The 21728-nt window shown below is 37.3% G+C and overlaps 1 protein-coding gene and 1 long non-coding RNA gene across 2 annotated transcripts; both read right to left on the bottom strand.

The window, feature by feature from the left end:
* Positions 1-857: 857 nt before the first annotated feature.
* LOC113296562 lies at positions 858-3083 on the bottom strand. The gene is made up of 3 exons (XR_003333055.1): positions 2826-3083; positions 1877-1982; positions 858-1239 (listed from the first exon to the last, which is right to left on the bottom strand). It is a non-coding gene; the product is annotated as an uncharacterized LOC113296562 (long non-coding RNA).
* Positions 3084-17800: 14717 nt separating this feature from the next.
* LOC113349168 (spindle pole body component 110-like) lies at positions 17801-19333 on the bottom strand. Its single transcript, XM_026593101.1, has 4 exons — positions 19219-19333; positions 18718-19142; positions 18179-18349; positions 17801-18079 (listed from the first exon to the last, which is right to left on the bottom strand). The coding sequence occupies exons 1-4, from the start codon at positions 19331-19333 to the stop codon at positions 17801-17803; spliced, it is 990 nt and encodes a 329-aa protein (XP_026448886.1).
* Between the last annotated feature and the right edge of the window lie 2395 nt (positions 19334-21728).

Below are 21728 nucleotides of genomic sequence, written 5' to 3'. Positions count from 1 at the left end.
TGTTGATATCTCAAGTTTGTTATCAAATTTGGTTGATCAAAACTATATCTTAATTTCTAGATACATTTAGTCAAATATCGGATTATGATAGAAGTATGTAGTTGAGTACCAGACATCATTACGTTCTACCGTTTGAAGGTGAAGATCAACCGAAGATTTTGGAGAACTTCATCAACAAAAGGTAAGTGCAGACTAAACCACCTATTACTCAAATTTTCACCTTTATATCTAGGGTACATTAATTATATACCCCTAATTTTGACACCCAATAAATATACCCTTATACAACAATAAATATACCCCTATCATTTAAAAACCTTATCCATTAGAAAATAGATTACCTTTATACCCTCATTTATAACATTATTTTTCATTTCAAAATACAATATGTTTCTCTCTATCCCTTCACTGACGCCGCAACCACCACCACCATTCCACCGCCACCGCCACCATACCACCACCACTTACTAACTACAGTCACCACTAATATTCCACCACCACTAATATTCCACCACCACCATCATCGCTGCTGCCACCATCGCCGCCACCAACACCACCACTGCCACCACCGCCGCCACCACCGCCAAAATTTGGTCAACAATCGAAGTTGATCCAAATACATATTCCAGTTTTTTGTGTCAACAATGGAAGTTGATCCCAATGAATGGAGTCAACAACCAAAGTTGACGCAAATAACCAAAAAATATCCCGTTTAATTATGATAATAACGAGTTTACACAATAACTGAAAAAATACTCCAGCTTTTTTGTATCAACAATGGAAGTTGATCCCAGTGAACGGAGTCAACAACCAAAGTTGACACAAATAACTGAAAATGTTCCAGTTCAGCTATGTCAATAAAGGAAGTTGATCCCGGTAAATAGAGTAAACAACCAAAGTTCACACAATAACTGACAAATACTCTAGCTTTTTTGTGTCAACAATGGAAGTTGATCCCAGAATGGAGTCAACAACTAAAGTTGATCCCACTGAATGGAGTCAACAGCCGAAGTTGATCCCAAAATTTGTTGTCAACATCCAAAGTTGATCCAAAAATTTGATATACTAAAATTAGTGAACCTGACGTGAATCGAACACGCATCTTTTGACGTGGAGTCAGTCGTGCTACCACTGCACCACAGGATCAGTTCAATTTCACACTAATCAAAGGAAATGAACTTACATTAGTAACAAGTACAGTTCTGGAGTCATTTTCTTCTCCCTGGAAATTCATGGCACCTGCAAAAGAACAAGTCAAAATATTTCATGCGAGAAAAAATTCTCTTGGCAGACAACCAAGTAAAGCCATTAGTCTCATCTGACATTATAATTACTCTAAACAAACAGAATAAGAGAATGCTTATAGTCTGTTAAAGAGTACAAGCTATACAACAAAGTAAAATGTGTCATTTACTAAAACAGTAAGAATGAGGCAACCAAGATAGCAGACAAATAACCAATCCCAGAATCTAACGGATCCCGTGAAAAACTTCCCAGAGACTCCTTCAATCCAAACTGTCAAAAGCATCTACCTTCCCATCTAGCTTAGTGATCTACGTATTCATGTACTTATCAAACATGCCAGCACCCTTCAAAAAGTATGGCGTACAAGATGCTTGTTTGTAAAGGAAGATACCTTTTCCATTTTAACTAAATGAAACTTAACCGTGTAACAAACAACTCTAAAAGATTTCAAACTACAAAGTCAAATTAAATTATCAAGCAAACATGCTAGTACTGACTATGAACAGTAATAGAAACAGGCATCGCTTTGGCTAGCATTAAGATCAGTAAACGGATGGAAAAGAAATGTACCTAAGGATTAAAAAATGTGCGTTAAAAGATTTGTTGCATTAAAACATTATAAGAGCATTACCGCCACTCGAGAAAGAAGTAATTTGACCATTATTTGTCCTTTGTACATGCTCTGAACAAAGTTCCGACCCTCTCACATCAACTGGATGCAATTTTGGCTTAACATCCTGCACGGGAAAGCCAGGATACTTAACGTTTGAAAGAGTGGATTAGATTTCTTCATACAGATAATACTGACTCACATACATTTTACCCGATATAAGTTCCAAAAATAGTCCCTTGAAAACAAACATAACTTGGGAAACAAACAGTGAAACTCAAGTGAACCACAGTGAGCAAAATTTTACCCAATTTTCAACTACTTCAATTAAAATGTCACCAAATCGCATAAAAACATAATCTAAATTCAGAAAAATCTCAAATTGATTAGGGAATAAACCTGGAAAAGGATAGTTAGAAGAGAGCAGTACAAGTTTTACTAATAGCACCAACAATACCGCCAGCTACCAAGTATTACTTTCCCAATCCACTACCACCATACCACCACTAGGATTTGCAACACCACCTACTCCCCTTACTGGTTCTATTTGTGTACTCATTAATTTAGTTGAAATCTAATCAACTCCACATTATGAATTTATGAATATATATTACTAAATGCTAATCAACTCCACATTTACTTCAAACAGAACATGTTTAAATCCGCAAAATAACTTATACATGCAAAATTTCAAGAAACCAAATCAACATAACAAATAATCTCATCAATCTTCAATACGAGTCGAATCAAGCTCAAACTGTCACTTAATTAACACCAATCAACACTAATCAACAGAAGAAAATAAAAAAAGATACACTAAAGATCCATAGAAAGGAAAGTCAACTGAATTTTCAATAGCTTCAAGCCTAATCAAATCAAAACAAGAGCAATTTCAAACATATTTCAATAAAACTAATCAGTCGAGTGAATTTTTGAAGCTGAAACATAAAATTCAAGTAATATCTCTTACCAGTTAGTAACTTTGATTGAATCTACAACTAACGAAACATATGCTCCTCCATTAGCGCCGCCGCCACCGCCACCACCATAATCAACTAATGAAACAGAGATTTGCGAAATCCAGTAAGAAGAATCATTCATATTAATTAATTAATAGATATTTGATATCCTCCACCACCAGCATCATCACCATTAACGACGGCTGAAAAAAGGTTGAGAAACGATGGTGGTGGTTGTGGCGTCTGTTTTCGAGAGAGAAGAAGAGAAAAAGTTCAGATCTGAAAAAAAAAAAAAAAAAAAAAAAAAACGATTTTCTTTTATTACTCTATGTAGGGTATTTATGGAATTAACGACACGATGAATTTCCTTATAAGTGTGAGGGGTATAATTACCTAGTTTAATTGGGGCCATAACTTTTAATTGGGGGCGATGCACTACAGGATAAAAAAGGTCATCAAATCCTAATTTGGGTCATCACTTAAAAAAATATTTTCTAAGTGGCAAAACTGCTCTTATATGATTAGTATTAGAAATTAATTAGTTTGATTAGTGTGGTAAGTGTATTTAGATTGAAATCTGATTTTAGGAAAAAAAAATTGTGGAAAATGTGTGTTATGTGTTTTATGTGTTGAGAAGAAGAGGAGGAGTTTTGAGAGGAAAACCTAGGGTTTTTACAAATGAGTGATTCAAGTGGAGGGAATGAGATTGGTGAAGCTTCAAATAACAACAATGATTGTGTTGATGGTAAGATTGTCTCAACTAATGATATGGGTTGGATGTTTGATGAGAAGATGTTGATAGAGGAAGGCATGAACAATGGTTGGAATGAAGATCCCATTGCTCAAGATGTAGGAACCAACACTCAAAATGAGGAACCCGAAGCTCAAAACAATCAGGTAAACATCTTATACCCTTCGATTTGTCTGTTTGTTTCTCCAAGTGGTCGAATCATCCACACTATGGAACAACTCAGAGAAAGGGTCGTCATAGTCGGGGGGTGTATACCCAAACAACTCTCTGAGGTCGTCAGTATATTGACACTACCAATAACGAATCAAACCTGCAACTTTTCCATGTTATGAAAAATCGTCAGGGTAGTGTGCTAAACATTGACGGCCCTTTTTAACTAGGTCACTTAGAGTCGTTTTGTTGTTTTGTTTACACATAGAAGACTTTAAAACCAAAATTCTTTGTAAAAAGTAACACTTAGGGTCGTCATACATGTAGTCATATGAAATGACGATCCTAGCTATCAATTACTAATTTCTTTTAGAGTCGTTAGTTTGATTAATTATATAAAGTAACGACTCTTGCACTAGATTCTCATAATTTTTGATTTCATAGAATCATTTCATTGAATCGTAAAAGGCATACATCTCGCATAGCGTTGCATTGAAGGAAATGAAATACAATAGATAATAAAGGTGCACTTATACACTTAATCATATATGGCGTAGTTATATCTAGTGCCTTCCAAGATAAAGTAGCAATCGTGGAGCTCAAACTTTTCCCCACGAAGCTCCTCATAATATCGATACGCCTTCCCCAACTGAAAATGCAAATATACTTAGTTAGTATCGATCAAAGATTTTTATAAGTTTTACCTCTTGTTCAAATACTTACTCTTACAACACTCAGCATATCCGGAAAGGCTTCCCTAACAGCCTTAAGTTCTCTTTTCAAAACATCACACTCGAATTGTATCTTCTGGAAGCGTTCCTTGACTTGTTTCAACTAGGCCTTCTCTTGAACTTCTCACCGGTTGATTTGCCTTCGACCTGCAGCCCTAATATCTGTTCTGCGTCATCAGGAGTTATCGCCATCTCACCAAAAGGAAATTGGAATCTGTCGACTTCAGCGTGATACCTTTCACAGAAACTAGATACTGCGACCTTGTCATACGCAATCACAGAGTTCACAACGACATTGTACAAACCTGAGTTTTCAACCAAATCTCTAACTCTTGCACATTCACCTTCTAGCGGCCACAACTCCATTTTCTTGAAAGAATATTGGTGCCGGAAAAGACGTGCGGCATCCTTATGATCCTACAAAACATAAACAAACACGTATTTAAAAAACAAAACATAAACAAGTTAACACCAACTAATCAAATAGCAAGCAAATTTGGGATTCTTACGATTGTCTCTGATGCAATGAGCCCACGATCCAGGATATCCAAATAGAACTTTGCCCCCATCTCTAGGTTCTCCTCTAAGTTTACCACCTCGAAGAGGAGGCAACATCAAATGAGTAGCGGGAACGTGTCTCGCACTGGGTGCAATATCTGTTCCATCCTTCTTAGCCCTCTTTACCGGCTTTTTCGCCTTTGCATTCTCTTCCTCATCCTCAACAGTGGTTTTACCATCATCACCACCTTCATCCTTTTCATCATCATTCTCTTCCTCCTCATCATCATTATCATCACCGCCATTATTACCTTTATGTTGTTCCTCCTCATTACCATCATCCTCATCATCACCACTACCATTACCTTCACCCTCTTCCTCCTCTTCTTGCTCTTCTTCTTGTTCCTCTTCTTCTTCTTGTATCTCATGTTCTACACCCTGTTCCTCCTCTACTTGCTCTTCTTCTTGTTCATCTTCTTCTTCACCACTAGTGTTAGCCGAAACAACAGGAGTGTCTGATTCTGACGAATCGGAAAACTCATTACGTTTGTCTCTTGGTTCGGTGATAGAAAATGATACCTCACTCGGCCTTCTTCCGTGCAATGGACCGGCAAGTAAGTATTTATCGTTGCGGGGAGGTTTCGAAGGAGGAGTTATCGTGATTTCAACCTTGTCTTTCGTTTTCTTGTCACTACATTCCAAACACGAAAAAATAAATTATAAGACAACAACTTTATCTCTATCAGTTAAAGAGTCGTCAATGATATGCTCTAACAAACTAACGACTGTAATTTATAAGGTAACGACTCTTTGCAAAAATTGGACAGTGAGGATGATTTTGATCCTTGAAGGGTCGTTAAAGATTAAACTTGGGTCGTCAAACAAGTAACTGCCGACCCTATAAAAGAGATGAAGACTCTAAGGATTATAGATTACTGACGACTCTAGTTTAGGGATTATATACTACTGACGACTCTATCGTTTTCTTCAACATAAGGAAGTTCAAGTTCAACCCAGAGTCGTTACGCACTAATTTGGGGTCGTCATCTTCAACCTAATATGGCGACGACTCTATTCTAGGGCACAAAAGGTCGAAGTAGCAGAATAAGGGTCGTCATATTTACACTAACAGGTTAACGATTTTTCATAGAAAAAGCATGCAATGTAAGAGTCGTTAGGGTATTATTTCTTCGATACTAACGACTCTCACTCTGTAACTTCTATTTTTCAATTACCAATCTCGATTACACAATCAAAAAACAACCAAAACATCGAATAGGAGGTGGGTTTAAGTTCACGTACCCTCTAATTGGAGCCATTCCCTTTTTGGGTTCCGATTTGCTTGCTTCAGGAGCTATTCGTACGTACACCTTTGCATTCACCGTATCTACAAGATTAGAAATTTGAAGTGATTTGCGAGCGGTTTGCTTTGTTGTAGCCATATTTGTAGAAGAAGTTAATCGTCGATTAAAGTTTTATCATCGACGATTATGCGATGAATCGGTTCGAAGAATTTTCCTCGGTGGAGGTGGAGTCGTTAATGGTGGAGGTGGAGAAGAGAAAGGGAGGAGAGGAAGATGAAGATGAAAAGAGAAACTGATTTTGTCTTTGATTTAATTAGGGTATATAGATTAGGGGCCTTAATTAGGATAATTAATTAGTGAAACTGATTTTCAATTAGTGAAGGGTAAAATAGTATATTCATATTGCGATATTTACACCCCTGAAAATTTTGGGGGGCAAACAAAATTCCATGGCCCCCAATTAGAAGTTATGGCCCCCAATTAAACTAGGTATAATTATTGTTGGTGGAGGGCATTTTTCAAGGTCATGAAAATCAAGGGTATTTATATAATTCCCACTTATATCTATGAGACAATATCGCATGACTAAATAGGACATTACATGCATAACATAAATTTCGAGTCAAGTTTATCTTGTTAATCATTCTTGAAATATGTTGACTAAGCTTAAGAACATTTGTTCATACTAGATGAATTTGGTTAAGAACAATTTATTATTTATGACCTAAATTATGATTCAAGATTTAATCACTTGAAAATAGCGTGGAACAGTAATATGTGTCATTGATGTTATCCGAGAATGTTTCAAATTGATTATTAGAGAGATACAAAACTACTGTAAATCTGCATACTGGACAGTATGCATACTAGTTCACATACTGACACATATGGTATAGGTCCGGAGCCGCAGTACATGTATCCAGTACACGTACCGGCGTAGCTATAGTTTGGCAACGACTATTGGTACGCATACCCGGTATGCACACTTTAAAAATTTTGTTGACTCGTGAACCAGGATGGTACGCATACCCAATATGCAAACCAGAAAAAATTTGTTGATTCCTGAACCAGGATGGTATGCATACCTAGTATGCAAACCGGAAAAGATTCGTTGACTCCTGAATCCGTTTTTTCTTAAGGGTATACAACCCGGTACACGTACCATGAAAAAAATGCTCACGAACAGGAATACAATACACATACTTACCATGTCGAATATTTTCAGATGCATCAGAATTATTTGTATGAGATAATCGACATTTAAACAACTCTCTAAAAATATATTTTATACATATTTGATCACATTATAACCTATGTTCATGACTCAAGTTTAAAGTATTAAAGTGTTATATGAAAATGGTTAAGATTACAGTTCGTCTGGCTAGTTTCGGCTAACCTTTCATGAATAAGTCATTGTACATGGTTCGGCTATGGTTCATCCTTACCAGAGTGTGTATTATGTTATGTTAATTTCAAGTCAAGTTTTCATTTAACGGTGATTATTGATTGCTTGATTCCAAACCTAACTTAACTTAAATCTAAATCAACCTTGATCTTAAAAGTTTATACAAGGAGAACCTCAAGCAACTGGGATCTTTGAATCCCCGACACTATTCTTGTGTGTCATAGTTGTAAACTAGAGTCGTCCTCTTATCTAAACCTTTTTGGGTTTAGCGACTAAAAAGGATTCACCTAGGGATTCGTGAAGCCAGGTCCAACTATCTTTATCTTTATAGTTCATGTATCCTGATCTTGCTACTGATTGTTGAGCCTTTAGGTCCAATAGGCGAGATAGATAGAAATCACAAAGTTCTTCATCTCGGATTTTGTGATTCCACAGGTACATTCCTCTATAATGATTCTTTGTTGAAATCGAAGTAGGAATTACTTGTGAGGTGAATAATAATCTAGGCTGCTCTTAGGGAGTCTTAAGTACCGGATTTTGAGGTTTGCTAGACTTTGTCTGAAAAGACGAGGGTACCCAAATATATCACATTATTTTTGTTTCAACCTATAAGTCCTCTTACCAAATGTGGTCATTTATGGACAAAGTCGAGACAATACAACAACTTCAGAATTCACACTTTGTGTGATCGTCTATGGATATGGGATCGAGACAATACGACAATCAAAGTTTGCTACTTGATAATAGGTTCGGTAATAACCAAACTCTATAGGATCACTATCAAGTATAACAGAGTTAACGTATATGTGTATTTTTCTTTATCATAATAAAACAATTATAATGTGGAAATCAAAGTAAAAGACACAACAAGATTTTGTTAACGAGAAAACCGCAAATGCAGAAAAATCCCGGGACCTGGTCCAGTTTTGAATACTCTCATAATTAAGCCGATATACAAAATATAAACCAACTTCGTATAGTTGAGACCAAGCAGACTACTCCTAGCTACTTATAATTCCCTCAGTATCCTTGCACCTTCGACTTCTAGAGTAACGCACGTGAATAGAAAGTCATTTGGATCGTATACCAAACAACAAAGGAAGAATCTGTTTGATAACCGCTCTAATCAAACTTTGCTACAAGATATGGATGAATCGTTGACAAAGGCTTTTATGTTTAATATAATAAACTCCTTTGTCTGTTTAAATCAATCTAACTTTAACTACCGAAATAGTCAAGTATAGATTCGCACTCAATCAAATGAATCTCAAAGAGATATATTGGGAATGTCGATCTCACGCAACTAATCAATCGGTTAAATCTGATTATAGTTGGATCCTAGCCGATCAAGGTTTGTGCACACAATTCACAAGATACGAAAACCAATAAAAAAATCTTTTTCGTCTTCAAATCTTCTTTAATCTTCAATAACCTGCACAACACCACTTGAATATCTTGTGATCAATCACACACAAAACGACGTCTGTTAACAATGGATTATCACAAGATCTCTTTAGATCTAACAACAGTTTTAAAGATCCCGTCGATACTTCGATCTAGTTTGAGTGAATCTTATATCAGAAGAGAAGATTCTCACAGTACACCATCATCAACGATTTTGAGACATTTATTTATGTTGCTTTGATTTTAAAAGACACTTATAAGTGTCTCAAATCGTGCGTCTGGAATCCTTTGAGAGCGTTTTAAGCGACACTTATAAACGTCGGTTAAATTAATTAAGAGACACATATAAACGTCGCGTAAATTAGTTTAAGCGACATATATAATTATTAAAGAGACGCATATAGTAATAAAGAGACGCGTATAGATGTCTCAAATTATATAGTTATCATTAAAAAAAAAACATTCGGAAATTCCAGAAATTTTAATATTATATATATCAATGCACCTGTACATGATTCTAATATAACATCCATCCAAATCAGTAATTCATCCTTGCAACGAATGAAATCAATATCTCAAAACACAAATTTAACAAAGGACTATTACAAGCTAGATTACATAATTTTAAAGTCCTTATCTCAACACATACACTTTTTAGTGGAGTTCCCATCTCGTTGGTTCTTTCTATCACCTTACGACCACAAATACTGCAAACTTCTCTTCCCTTTACAGTGTCCAACACTTAGTTCGAAGCTTAATTACAAACTGCAAAACTCAGCACAAAAAAGCCAATATATACATCATTAACAATTAACTGACATCACTTGGAAAATACCAAGATATACGTCATTAATAGTTTACAGACATCACTTGGTTAAAGTTGCTAAATCAGAACCATGTAGAGTCTTAGCATGGTAGCATATCAGGTCACCCAAAACCATCTTTACAACGGCCTACAACCTTCGACATTCATGGAGGGTGCGCAACAAGAGAGGTGCAACATACCCGGACATGCTGACGACATCATTGATAATGACTGTTTTTGTTTATAGCGAGAAAAAAAATCATTAAACGACCCAACGAGTGATAAATCTTGACTGCAACTAGTACCACATATAGGCAAGGACTTTAAAAAGGTTGTGAGTTTTCTAAACACTTGGAAATTCAAAAAAAAGGAGTATCAAAAACTTATCCTCATGTGCATATCATGTTAATAATGGAAACCTTCTTGAAAAGTAGGAAACTAGCTAGGAAATAGTCCTAGGTAATTATATGAACAAAGTTCATCACAATTCAGTATGGAAGCAAAAAAAAAATAATATACCTTACGCTGCCTGATTAAACATATGAATAATTATATGCATAAACATATAATATACGTGGCTCATATTTAGATAACATGCAACGTGAAACATGTAGAATCATATCACATGAGATAGAGATTAGCCAATGGCGTGGTACCTGTTTAGTAACAATCGGGATAGAATCTCCATTAAAATCCACCTACAATGTCCACATTCACAGTAAGTCAAACTTCATGTCACAACTTTTGGAAATAAAGCAAGAAACCAATCTGTAAGATAGTAGCAGAAAGATTCAAACTCAAAACACAAAGTGAACCATCCACAACTTTATAAGAACATACAAACGGCCTAACCATGGAAACCGCTGTAACACATAGAAAATTTCGATCATGATTATATTGAGTTCACAACTTTATTATTCAGTTAAAAAATAAACTTGGAAGATTAAGAGTACAATGCAATGGAATTTCACAATCCATGACACAAAACTGAGACTATAAGGAAACAAAGTACCTACTACTTCTCATCAAATGTATCATGTCAGCAAAGATTATACCACTCAAATTCCTTTGTATTTTTGCAGTTTCCAATGCATCTCAGCAACCAAAGAAATTTGAAAGCTAACATGATCCAGAAAACCTGCACTAATTAGAGAAAAAGATAAGCTGAGATTATAAGTTCTAAGTAAATTAAGCAAATTATGGTATTGATGTTCTTAAATATGATGGGTGCAGAAATCATCAAACTTACTGATTGACATTTGAGATAAGTTTACGTTAAACAAGGTACATAATAACTGTACACCCCAATGAGGTATGTTCCCATACAAGGTCATGTTGTATAAAAAAGAACGATGACGGTTATATTATCATGGAAGTGGCGCCTAACCTTCTTGTCAATCCTGCGAAGATCTTCGTACCGCATTTCTCTTTTTCTAACCGCTTCATGGAGCACTACTATTACAAGTGTTTTAGCGCTTCCCTGCATAACTGAAACTTGTCAGTCTAAACTAAGGCTGGATTCTCTAGCAGTTGAAAAGTATCAATTCAAATATAAAATAGTTTTTTGCGTAAGACAAGAAACATTTTTTTCAACTAGTCACAGGCAACTAGATATTATTAACATGCTTTGCAAAGACATCTTCAGAATTGTAAAATTATAAGGCAAAGACTTCTACCAGACAACTGAATAACATGAAAGGTTTTTTGTGCAGAACATAGAGGAGGGATTAACATAACTAGTGGAAAAAGATTACAAGGGACAACATACTTGACGTGGGTTCTTCTTGATCGTTGCTCAAGTGTTCCCAAAGACCATCAGAAGCAAATATCAGAAAAAAAAAATCATTTGGCTGAAGAGGAAGAGATCGAAATGACAGACAGGTTTGCAGTCAAGATGGCCTTTTTATAGGTTCAGGTAGTCTGAACTTTGCAGCGATTTGTTCCGTGTAATACTTGTTATCCTTCATATATATATCACATATAAATCTAGAGACCTGCATCAAATCCATTATAGGAGTTAATAACATAGGAAACAAAAATAAGTAAAAACAATTTGGTAGGAATGAAATAATGAAGTTCTTTACAGTATGCCAATAAAGCTATAACTAAAAATCTTGTTGATCTCTTAAGGAAGTTTAATGTAGTAGCAGACCACTTGTCTAGACTTGTTGTGGATACCCTTAATGATTCCCAACCTATAAGGGACGGCTTTCCTGATGAACAATTGTTCTTTGTTACCCAATTACCTTGGTACGAATATAGTGAACTATCTTGTTACTGGTCGAATGCCCCAACATCGGGGTAAACAAGAGTGTTCTAGATTTTTAGCTGAGGTTAAGCACTTCTTTTGGGATGATTCTTATTTGTTTAAGTATTGTCCAGACCAGATTATTAGGAGATGTATACCTGAGAGTGACCAGTCCAGTATTATTTCCTTTTGTCATGATCATGCGTGTGGGGTCACTTTAGTGCTAAGAAGACTGCTGCTAAGATATTGCAGTGTGGATTATATTGGCCTTCGTTGTTTAAAGACTCCCACAGTTACTGTGTTACTTGTGAACGTTGCCAGAAATTAGGAACCATTTCCCGTAGGAACATGATGCCCTTGAACCCTATTTTAGTTGTCGAGGTCTTTGATGTGTGGGGTATTAACTTTATGGGTCTGTTTCCTAATTCTTTTGGTAACCTATACATCATTGTCGCTGTAGACTATGTCTCTAAGTGGATTGAGGCGATTGCGTGTAAAACCAATGACCATAGGGTTGTGATTGATTTCTTGAAAAATAATATTCTTACACGTTTTGGTACATCGCGAGCTATAATTAGTGATGGTGGGTCGCACTTTTGTAATGGACCTTTTAGGCTTTTGATGAAGAAATATGGTATTACACATAAGGTAGCTACCCCGTATCATCCACAGACTAGTGGTCAGGTTGAGGTTTCCAATAGGGAGATAAAACGTATATTAGAGAAAACAGTTAATCCTAATCGGAAAGAATGGTCGTCTAGGCTTACTGATGCCTTATGGGCTTACTTTACTGCGTTTAAGACCCCCCATTGGAATGTCGCCTTATCGGCTTGTGTATGGAAAGGCGTTCATTTACCTGTTGAGTTAGAACATAGAGCTTATTGGGCTGTTAAGCAACTAAATTTTTCACTTGACAAGGCAGGAGCCCATAGGAAACTCCAGCTCAATGAGTTGGACGAGATTCGTATAGATGCTTACGATAGTGCGAAGGAGTATAAGAACAAAATGAAACTTGTGCGTGATAGAAATATTTTACGGAAGTCATTTTCTCCAGGTCAAAAAGTTCTTCTGTATGATACCCGTTTACATCTTTTTCCTGGGAAGTTACATTCTCGGTGGACGGGTCCTTTTATTGTTCGCATTGTCTTTCCTCATGGAGCTGTTGAAATTGAGACACCGGATGGTAGTAGTTCTTCGAAGGTTAAAGGTCAGAGATTGAAACCCTTTTTAGAGCCCTTTCCTACAGGTGATGTTGAGGAGGTCCCTCTGGAGGACCCTGTTTACCCTTGATTGACCATCGAGGAAGTTGTATGTTGTATATTAGTTTTTGATTTTCTTCACCCAGGTACTATCTTTCCAACTTCTCCTCGTGTTATTTTACTTTTGGTATTTCTCTTTCATTAGAAACATTGAGGACAATGTTAGATTTAAGTTTGGGGGTGGGGAAGAACTTTTTAGTTGCACTTTTGAAATTTCTAGCGTCACATGGTACCCGGTTAGCTAAGTTTACATACTATTTCTCAGCGAAAAGATAGAAATTGGAATGTTAGGGATAACAACCTTTTGAGACATTAGAGAAAAAGACATTGAGATCCTTGAAATTCAGGAGAGAACTTTTTTCTTTTAGAGGGTAACCGTGATGGACCTAACCATACATGATGGAAAGGCAAGTAGGTCAGGAAATGCCAGAAAGACAAAGCAACCTCACAATGTAGTCTTAGTTACTGGATTGCGACTCTCTCTCAGTAGAAACTTATCATCATCAACAAGCGGAGCGACATCAAAATCTATGAAGAAAGTTGAAGACGTTTTAGGTTTAGAAGCAACAATAGAAGAGAATAATTCAAAAATCAAAGTTAAAGTTATAAGAGCAAATGATATAAGTTGTTAGAACCCATGATACCAAGACATCACAAGTTGCGAAGATCCAAGTTTTGAAAGTCCTTCTCTCATGGCCATGTAAATTGTTGTCTTGTAATTTTTATTTCAAAAAAAAAAAATGAAAAAAAGTTGAAAAATGAAAAAAAATTTGAAAAATGAAAAAAAATCATCGTTACGTTTTGATCAATAAGGCCAAAGGGAAGTAGAAATTTATAAGTCAAGCAAGAAATCGAAGAGAAGAGTTAATTGTCAAGGTTCTATGAGGTTCGATAGTTTATCATCAACAGTTGAAGACCGAAGAAGACGTTGTTTCTACTGAGCACTATGAGAGAGTCGAAGAAAGATACATTTGGTTGCTTTGTTAGTCCGCTTTCAATCTGGCACAAGATCTTTCTAGAACTGGTTTAACTTATCACACGTAATTAGTCCAGCTGTGTAGCAGATGTCCCTCTCATATTTATCTCTCTCCTAATCTTATCCAGCTGTAAAGCGGCGGACGCATTTTACAATGTTTATCTAGTTGTGTAGCGGATATCTCTTTATCTAGAAGTTTTGCGGATGTGTCTCCCTTTTCTTCAGTCAGCTTTAGAGCTGACACCTTTAATTTCTCCGGCATTCTAGTTACTTGGAGATAGGTTGAGAATATGTATGTCCTCATAGCCATTTTGATAATTGTGACCAATTAGAAGTAATGGTTTTGTGGGTACACCTCTGGTAAACCCTCCCGAGATTAACTCGGTTTTATTTATTTTTTATTAGTTTTGCTCGAGGACTAGCAAATAATAAGTTTGGGGGTATTTGATAGACGCATTTATGTGTCTAATTTGTCCTTAATGTTTCGTATTGTTGGTACTCGTTTTCGTCCTTATTACGGTGTTTTGTGTATTTTTAGGTATTTTTGGAAAATAAATATTGTTGGATAAATCGGCTCGAAAGATCACTCGGAACACCCCCCGGAGGACACTTGCTATACGGAGCCCAGATTTGGTTAAGGGGCACCTCAATTACTAAGGGGCACCCCAAAAAAGCAACTGCTATTCGCACCCTACAGTTGGTTAGGGGGACACCATCTTCTTTGTTTGAAACTTAAAAATTGGCGGGAAAAATGTGGCAGTTCTCTAAGAATTTTCGATCGAAATTTGAAGATGTTATAGTGTGATTCAATGGCTAAAACTTCACGGGAACACTTGACTGAGATATACAGGCGTGGTATGGGCTTCAAAATCATCCGGATTTGGTTGGATAATCGGCAGTGAAGAAAACAGCGTTGCTCGGGTTTTGGTTGCTCCATCACGAGTTCTGTGTAGTTGGCGTGTGGATTGATAGAGTTTTACTTATGGTGGAACGTGAAAACAATGCCCTGAGAGTATATCGACATCAGCAGGCGTGTGAAGAGGCGAGAAAGGAAAGAAAATTTCCTTTATTATTTTTTCTTTACTGTTGAGATATGGGAAGATTTTCTGGAGTAATGAGCGAAGATTCTTAGTCCAAAGGTGTATAAATAGGCTACTGGGGTCGAGCAGAAGAGGGACGGAGAGATTTGGAGAGAAAAAGAGCACCACAGAGCGAAAAATCAAATTTGCAGAGCTGCCATTTCTGCTGCTACAAAACTGAAGAACACGAAGAACGGACCTGCACCAGCAGTCGTTTTTGAACAGTGACAGCGACTCATTCTGTGGGTCGCAGTTTACAGGCAGACTTAAAAACGCAACAGCAACAGTAACGGCTCTTTGTAACGGATTTTGCAACAGTTATAAGCGTTGAAAACCCGATTTTTATTATAAGTCTCCCTTATTCATCATTTGTAACCCTTTGAGCATAAATGAAATAAACTTTTGAGCGTGTTTCCAACATGATGAGCGGCTAATTCTGTCGTAACCAAGGCAATGGATGAAGCTATTGACACATGAACAATGGGTAACTATTTCATTTTCTCTAATATTTAATTATAATTCACTCAATCACTGCTTTTGCAGAGTTCTTAAGAGTTTACATAATTTTCTTCATTAGTTGTGATTCAATTAGATAGGTTATGCTTTGGTTAGATAATCTATGCTTAAGGGATACAATTAATTTTTGAGAATATGTTTGATTATTTGTGGATTAAGAAATAAAGGATTAAAAGGATAATTAGAGTTATGAAATATTTGACATCATTCATGTGTAATAGTGGATTCTAGTGTTTTGGTTATTTTCCAATCACTTGAAATCAATTTTGAGTTAAGTTTTCTATATTTTTAAGTTCTATTAAGTCTAGAATTCATTGCCTTCACAAGCCTCAACGAACTCTTTACTACAACATCATTGAAAATATCATCAAAGACCCACGAAATAAAACAGTTTCTATGGAAACTTAAAACCTCTACCTAGGGAGGATGGGAATCCGTGGCGTGCAACCTAGTTCGTACAAGATGCAAGAGGCAATAATAAGACCTAACGCACGTCATGAATAACTCTCAGAGAGATAAATAGGGGCAATGATAAGACCTATCCGATGAGGGTCCCTACCATGATGGCCTTCAGTAAGGGGTGTAAAAACATAGCCAGTGGAGATAGTAGATGGCCACCTAGGGTGTGACTTCGTAACCATGAGCCATATCGGCGAAGGGACAAGAAGTCACGAAAACAATTGATACCAACCTTAAAGGGGTAATCAGGAGGAATATAAAGGGACGGCACCCTCCAGATTAGGGAGCTGAGTGACCAAAAAAGACGGCAATATCACGGGGCTATTATTCATGGGAATAATTAGGCATGTCATATTGTCGCGAAGTAATACCTCGACACATATGCTAAGGCGAGGTTGATGGATCTTTAATTCGCAAGAATAAGAGCGCCTGAGACTTTGCCGAAAGAGTACCCTGAACAACGGGGTGAGGCACAATAAGACCTTAATTAGGAGGCGAAATAAGACCTCTAAATAATAATTAACAGAAGGTTCCAAGGAAGACGAAGACAAGAGGCATAAAAGTAGAAGAATTGGGGCACGTTGACACCTTTCCAGACTGATAAGACCCTACGCATACTTGCAGAAGACAAAGACCTTAACTAGGAGGCACAATAAGACCTCATAGTGGTAGTTCGCGATCGCATGAGAGGATGAAGGAAAGTAAGGCAAGAGGCAATATAATATGAAAAACATGAGGCAACATAATATGAAAAACATGAGGTAAATTATGAAAACAAAGAAAATAGATGAAAGGCATCATATTGTACAATATGTTAATACTACGAAAAGAAACTAATATTGCAGGAAATGACGAATTATGAAAGACAGATATCACATATGCAAAGGCAGAATACAACGAAGTATGGATGAACTACAAAACTACACAAAAGAATAAGAACAGCGAGATCAGGCCCATGAACAAGAGGCAAGACTATCAATCTGAATACTGCACGAAGTAATAAGGTGATCCACGAGGAAACACATGTATGCTTCGGAACTCCACAAAAGAATAAGAGGCAAGTATATACTTTTATAATTTTTATTCTTTTGAGAACTTCCTTCGCAAGTATATACTATATGTGTAAAATCAATTCGCATGTTAGAGATAAGAAAATGCTAAGGATAAGTTTAATATTTTTTGCTTTGAAAACAAAGTTAACTTCGCAAATAAGATATACTTTAATCATGCCAGCTATAACTAATCACATACGATGAGGATTTTGAGACAGGTAGAAGCAAAAAGATAATATATCGAAGCAAAAACCAAAGTGTTATGCCCTTAAGCTTGGGAGTGCCCAGTTTAAGAAAATGTTAGAAGAAACGAGATGTCAAAAGTAAAGAACCAACATGGACAAGGAAATCAAGATTGAAGAGGCAATTGCTGAATATGAACATCTTGGACGATTTTCTCCTCGACATCACCACCAACACCGTCAGTTTTCACCTCTGCACCACTAACAGCATCAACGGTTTCAACTTCAACATTGCCAATATCACGAGATTGATCAGGAAGATTCGTCGAAGAAGAAGGAATGGCAGCAACCTTGGTAATCAAAGGCGCTTCACCCTTAGGGTCCTCAGTCTCAATATCGTCGTCAATTTCTGTATCTTCGGCGTCATCATCCTCATCAGAAGGAGCCTTCTTGTCGTCGGCAGGTTCATCATCAGAAAATACTTCGAGATCCAGAGCCACACGAGGAATGCCACGAGAATCTCAAAATTCGTTGAAGAGATGGACCTTGGCAACTTGAGCATTTTTGCGAGTAATCTTCGCGACCTTAGCATCATCCTTTTCCATGTTAGCAAAGTCCTCATTCAGATACTTAATATCCTCTTTGAGATCGGAAACCTCCCTAGTAAGCTCGTCCCTTTGGCGAGATAGATTAAGAACTTGATTCTTGAAGCGCTCCTTAGATTGTGTGAAAATAAAGGAAGCAAGTGAGAAACACAAGAAGTGAAATACAATGAGGAACAAAAACTACCTAACACCTAAAACAACCTTCCTTCTGAGAAAATAACAGAACCCAAAGTCTTTTGAATGTCAACTTTTAGATGGTCGAGTCTATAAACTTCGGAATCCGCGGCTTCAAGTTGGAGACACAATTCGTGATATGAGTTATCCCACCCTTTACCATGACCAGACTTAGAATCATCTTCGTTACCGCAGATTACAACAAAACCTTTATTCTTGGAAGATTTCGCCGGTTGGAGTCCAGGAGAAGGATTGCCACGCCTCTTACCCTAATACTCCTCTAAACAAGATAGAAGAAAATTTACCTCGTTCCTCTGACGATCATTATCTAGTTTCAAATCATTAACTTCATCACGATATTTACGAAGATCAGCTACAGACTTATCTTTTCTCTTGATTATGCGAACTTTATCTTCTTCTAACCGCTTAACCGTAGCTAAAGATGAAGAATGGAGATTCCTCGAGGTAGTAAGAAAGTTCCCAACCCGTTGTAGTTCAATCCTCAGGCCTTCATTTTCTTTATGGAGATGAAAGTTCAACTCTTCATTGTTCAAAGATTCAACGGTTAAGCGATCCACTTGAAGGAACAAAGTCTCAATCTTTTTAGTCAAGATCCCATTCTCGGACACATAACTATCAATTTGGGTTGTAAGATTTAAGTTTTCCAAACGAGCGTCTTCAAGCAAGTCCTTCGCCTCAGAAGCAGCCATTTGACGTTTCATACATCGAGCTTGACGAGAAGTAAACAAAATACAATAAAAATAAAGCTAAGGCAACAATTAAACACACAAGGGAAGGGAACTTACTGCGAAGCTCATCAGATTTACTCTCCTGCTTGGATGAATACTTCTTCTCCTCAGCAAGTTGCTTTTCAAGTTCACGAATACGAGCACTAGATTTCTCCAGTTGCTCATGAGACATCTTGGTCTCAACGAGATGGGCCATGTGACGATTAAATTCTTGCGAAATAGAAGGAAAAATTAGAAGAAAGGTTCACGAGATATTACAAAAGAAAATTTTAAGACTCACCAAACCCATTATAGCAGCATGTTGTTGAAGAGAGAGATTCAACGAGGCATTCACTATGAAAGACTGATCCTCAGCTAGGAAGGTGTCATCGCTAAAAGAAGCCATGGATTCAAGAGCAGGTGATCTAAGAGAAGCACTTCCCTGAGCCGAAATGAAGATCTTTTTCAAAAAAATCCATGTCAGGGATATAGGCAGAATCTTCTACTTCGTAAACTTTCCTCTTTCCCTTGTCTTTCTCCTTATTATCCTTAGAAAGCTTGTCTGGAGAGTCGTTCACCTCAATGATTGGAGTAGGAAGAGTAGAACTTTTATCCTTGGAAGACTCAGGAAGCACAGTCTCTTGACGAGAGCCAGCTGATTGATGTTTAGGAGGAGGAGGAGTAGATTGGCTCGAAGCCACAGTAGAACCCTTGACTTGGGTTAGAGTAGCTAAATCCAGGACCCTGCGTTGACGCTTTGTAAGATCTTTGGCAGAAGGAGAGTTGGATGCACCATCCTACAAACATGCGAAGTTAGAAAATGACATAAAGTGGAATCCACGAGGTAAGGAAGGCGAAATACCTTAGCAACAGGGGAAGGTACCGAAGGGCGGTCATGTTTCTTCTGACCTCTAGTAGATCCTGCAGCAGCTTGAGGGCCCACAGGTTCATCCTCCTGCGAAGTATGAAGTTAGAAAACGATAGAACAATGAAAGAAACGAAGTAAAGCAACTAAACTATACCTGTTCAGAAGCAGGAGACTCAGCAGTGGATTTCTTCTTTGTGCGGTCTTTAAGTAAACCAGGAGAAGGATGTGGATACTATAACGAAGAGGATAGAGTTAAAAAATGTCACAGACGAGAAACAAGCGAGTTAGAAGAAGAATAAAGCTTACCCCATTTGGCATCTCAGACCATCAGAACCTCCCAGGCTCATTAGCTACGAGATACGAACTTTGGCATTTTCGCCAATTCTCCAGATCAAAGGGCCTTCAACAATCAAGGGGAACATCATCCAATCTTCGTCGTTAGAGAAACGAAGACGATCATTCCTCGCATGACCAAAAGGCTCAACTTCTTGAATAAGAGCTTTAGAGGGATCATCCATAGGTTTTCGAGTGAGCTTAATACGAAGGTTTTATCGGTGTAGTTCAATACGAAGGAATCAATGTTATAATCTTCAAGGTCAAATTCCTTCGCGACTAACGAAATCTGAGAAGGACCACCCTTCCAACATAACACGAATTCATTCGCAATACGAATTGCATTTCTACTCAATTGATAAACACCTCGCTGGAGTTTGGTTAATATCTCGTAGAAAAAGGGATTGGCTGGATCATACAGAGGAAAAGAAAGGCCTACCTTCAATTGACCTAAAGTGATGATCACTATGGTAGACAACCAAGTTTCTGATTGAATCCACCTATAATTCATTTCCATGAACTTGTTTGTAGTAATGAGAGGAGAAACCGAAGAATCGATTGCTGGAGTTAAAGTTAAACCCTTTTTCCCAAAGTTGGCTTGAAAATCCTCAAGGATATTAGATATTGTTGAAGAAGGAATCTTCTTAGGAGCCATTGCTTTAAGAATTAAAAAGTTTTGAAGTCTTGAAAACAAAAAAGAACTATGGAAGAAACAATAGAAGCAGAGAGAAAGAATTGAAGAAAGGCAACAGCAGCAGCAACAGCAGTAGCAGGGTGGAAGATGAAGTTTGAGAAAAATAAGGGAAGAAAAGGGAAGCTGGGTATTTATAGTGGAACCAAGAGGTAACTGACAAAGGCAGGTTGCAGAGTTAGAGGGGGAAGTGGAACCGATTATAGACGGTTACAAAAGATCGTGGGGAACAGGAGAGCGACAAAAGCGGAAACGTGGCGGTTACGGGTTTAATGCAATATTCTCTTTCCATTCCTAAGTCCTTGGGAATGGAATGAGAAAAGTCAAAATGTAGTTACAGAAATCTTACTCGCCACGTGGTCAAACGACGTTAAACGAAATACGCAAAGTAAATCTTAAAACAAAAGATCTTTTATCAGCCTCGAGGGAAATGTCAGTGATGAGTCAAATCAAGTGCCAGAACTACTTTTACGAGATCGGATCTGCGAAGTATAAACTCATCCTGGATATCAAATCTGCGAAATAAACACTGATAACCAATAGGCGAAATAGATACGATCGAGGGGGAAAGCGATTAACGAAGAAACAGTCACACGAAGTAAACAGTGATTTCAGACGAAGATGGATTGTTGCACAAGAAATGGGACAGTTGTACCGACAAGTTACCGAGATTATCGGAAAAAAGAATGGAAAAAC

Source organism: Papaver somniferum, chromosome 1, assembly GCF_003573695.1.
Source record: "Papaver somniferum cultivar HN1 chromosome 1, ASM357369v1, whole genome shotgun sequence".
Taxonomy (NCBI): domain Eukaryota; kingdom Viridiplantae; phylum Streptophyta; class Magnoliopsida; order Ranunculales; family Papaveraceae; genus Papaver; species Papaver somniferum.
This window is presented reverse-complemented; position numbering and strand designations above follow the sequence as displayed.

What these genes read in the sequence shown, in the direction of transcription:
- LOC113349168 (XM_026593101.1), bottom strand. Translation starts at nt 19,333, where the DNA reads ATGTCTCATGAGCAACTGGAGAAATCTAGTGCTCGTATTCGTGAACTT. An exon ending in TAAATCTGATGAGCTTCGCA is followed by an intron (nt 19,143 to 19,218) that starts GTAAGTTCCCTT and finishes CTTCTCGTCAAG; the next exon opens with CTCGATGTATGAAACGTCAA. An exon ending in AAAATGCTCAAGTTGCCAAG is followed by an intron (nt 18,080 to 18,178) that starts GTCCATCTCTTC and finishes GACGACAAGAAG; the next exon opens with GCTCCTTCTGATGAGGATGA.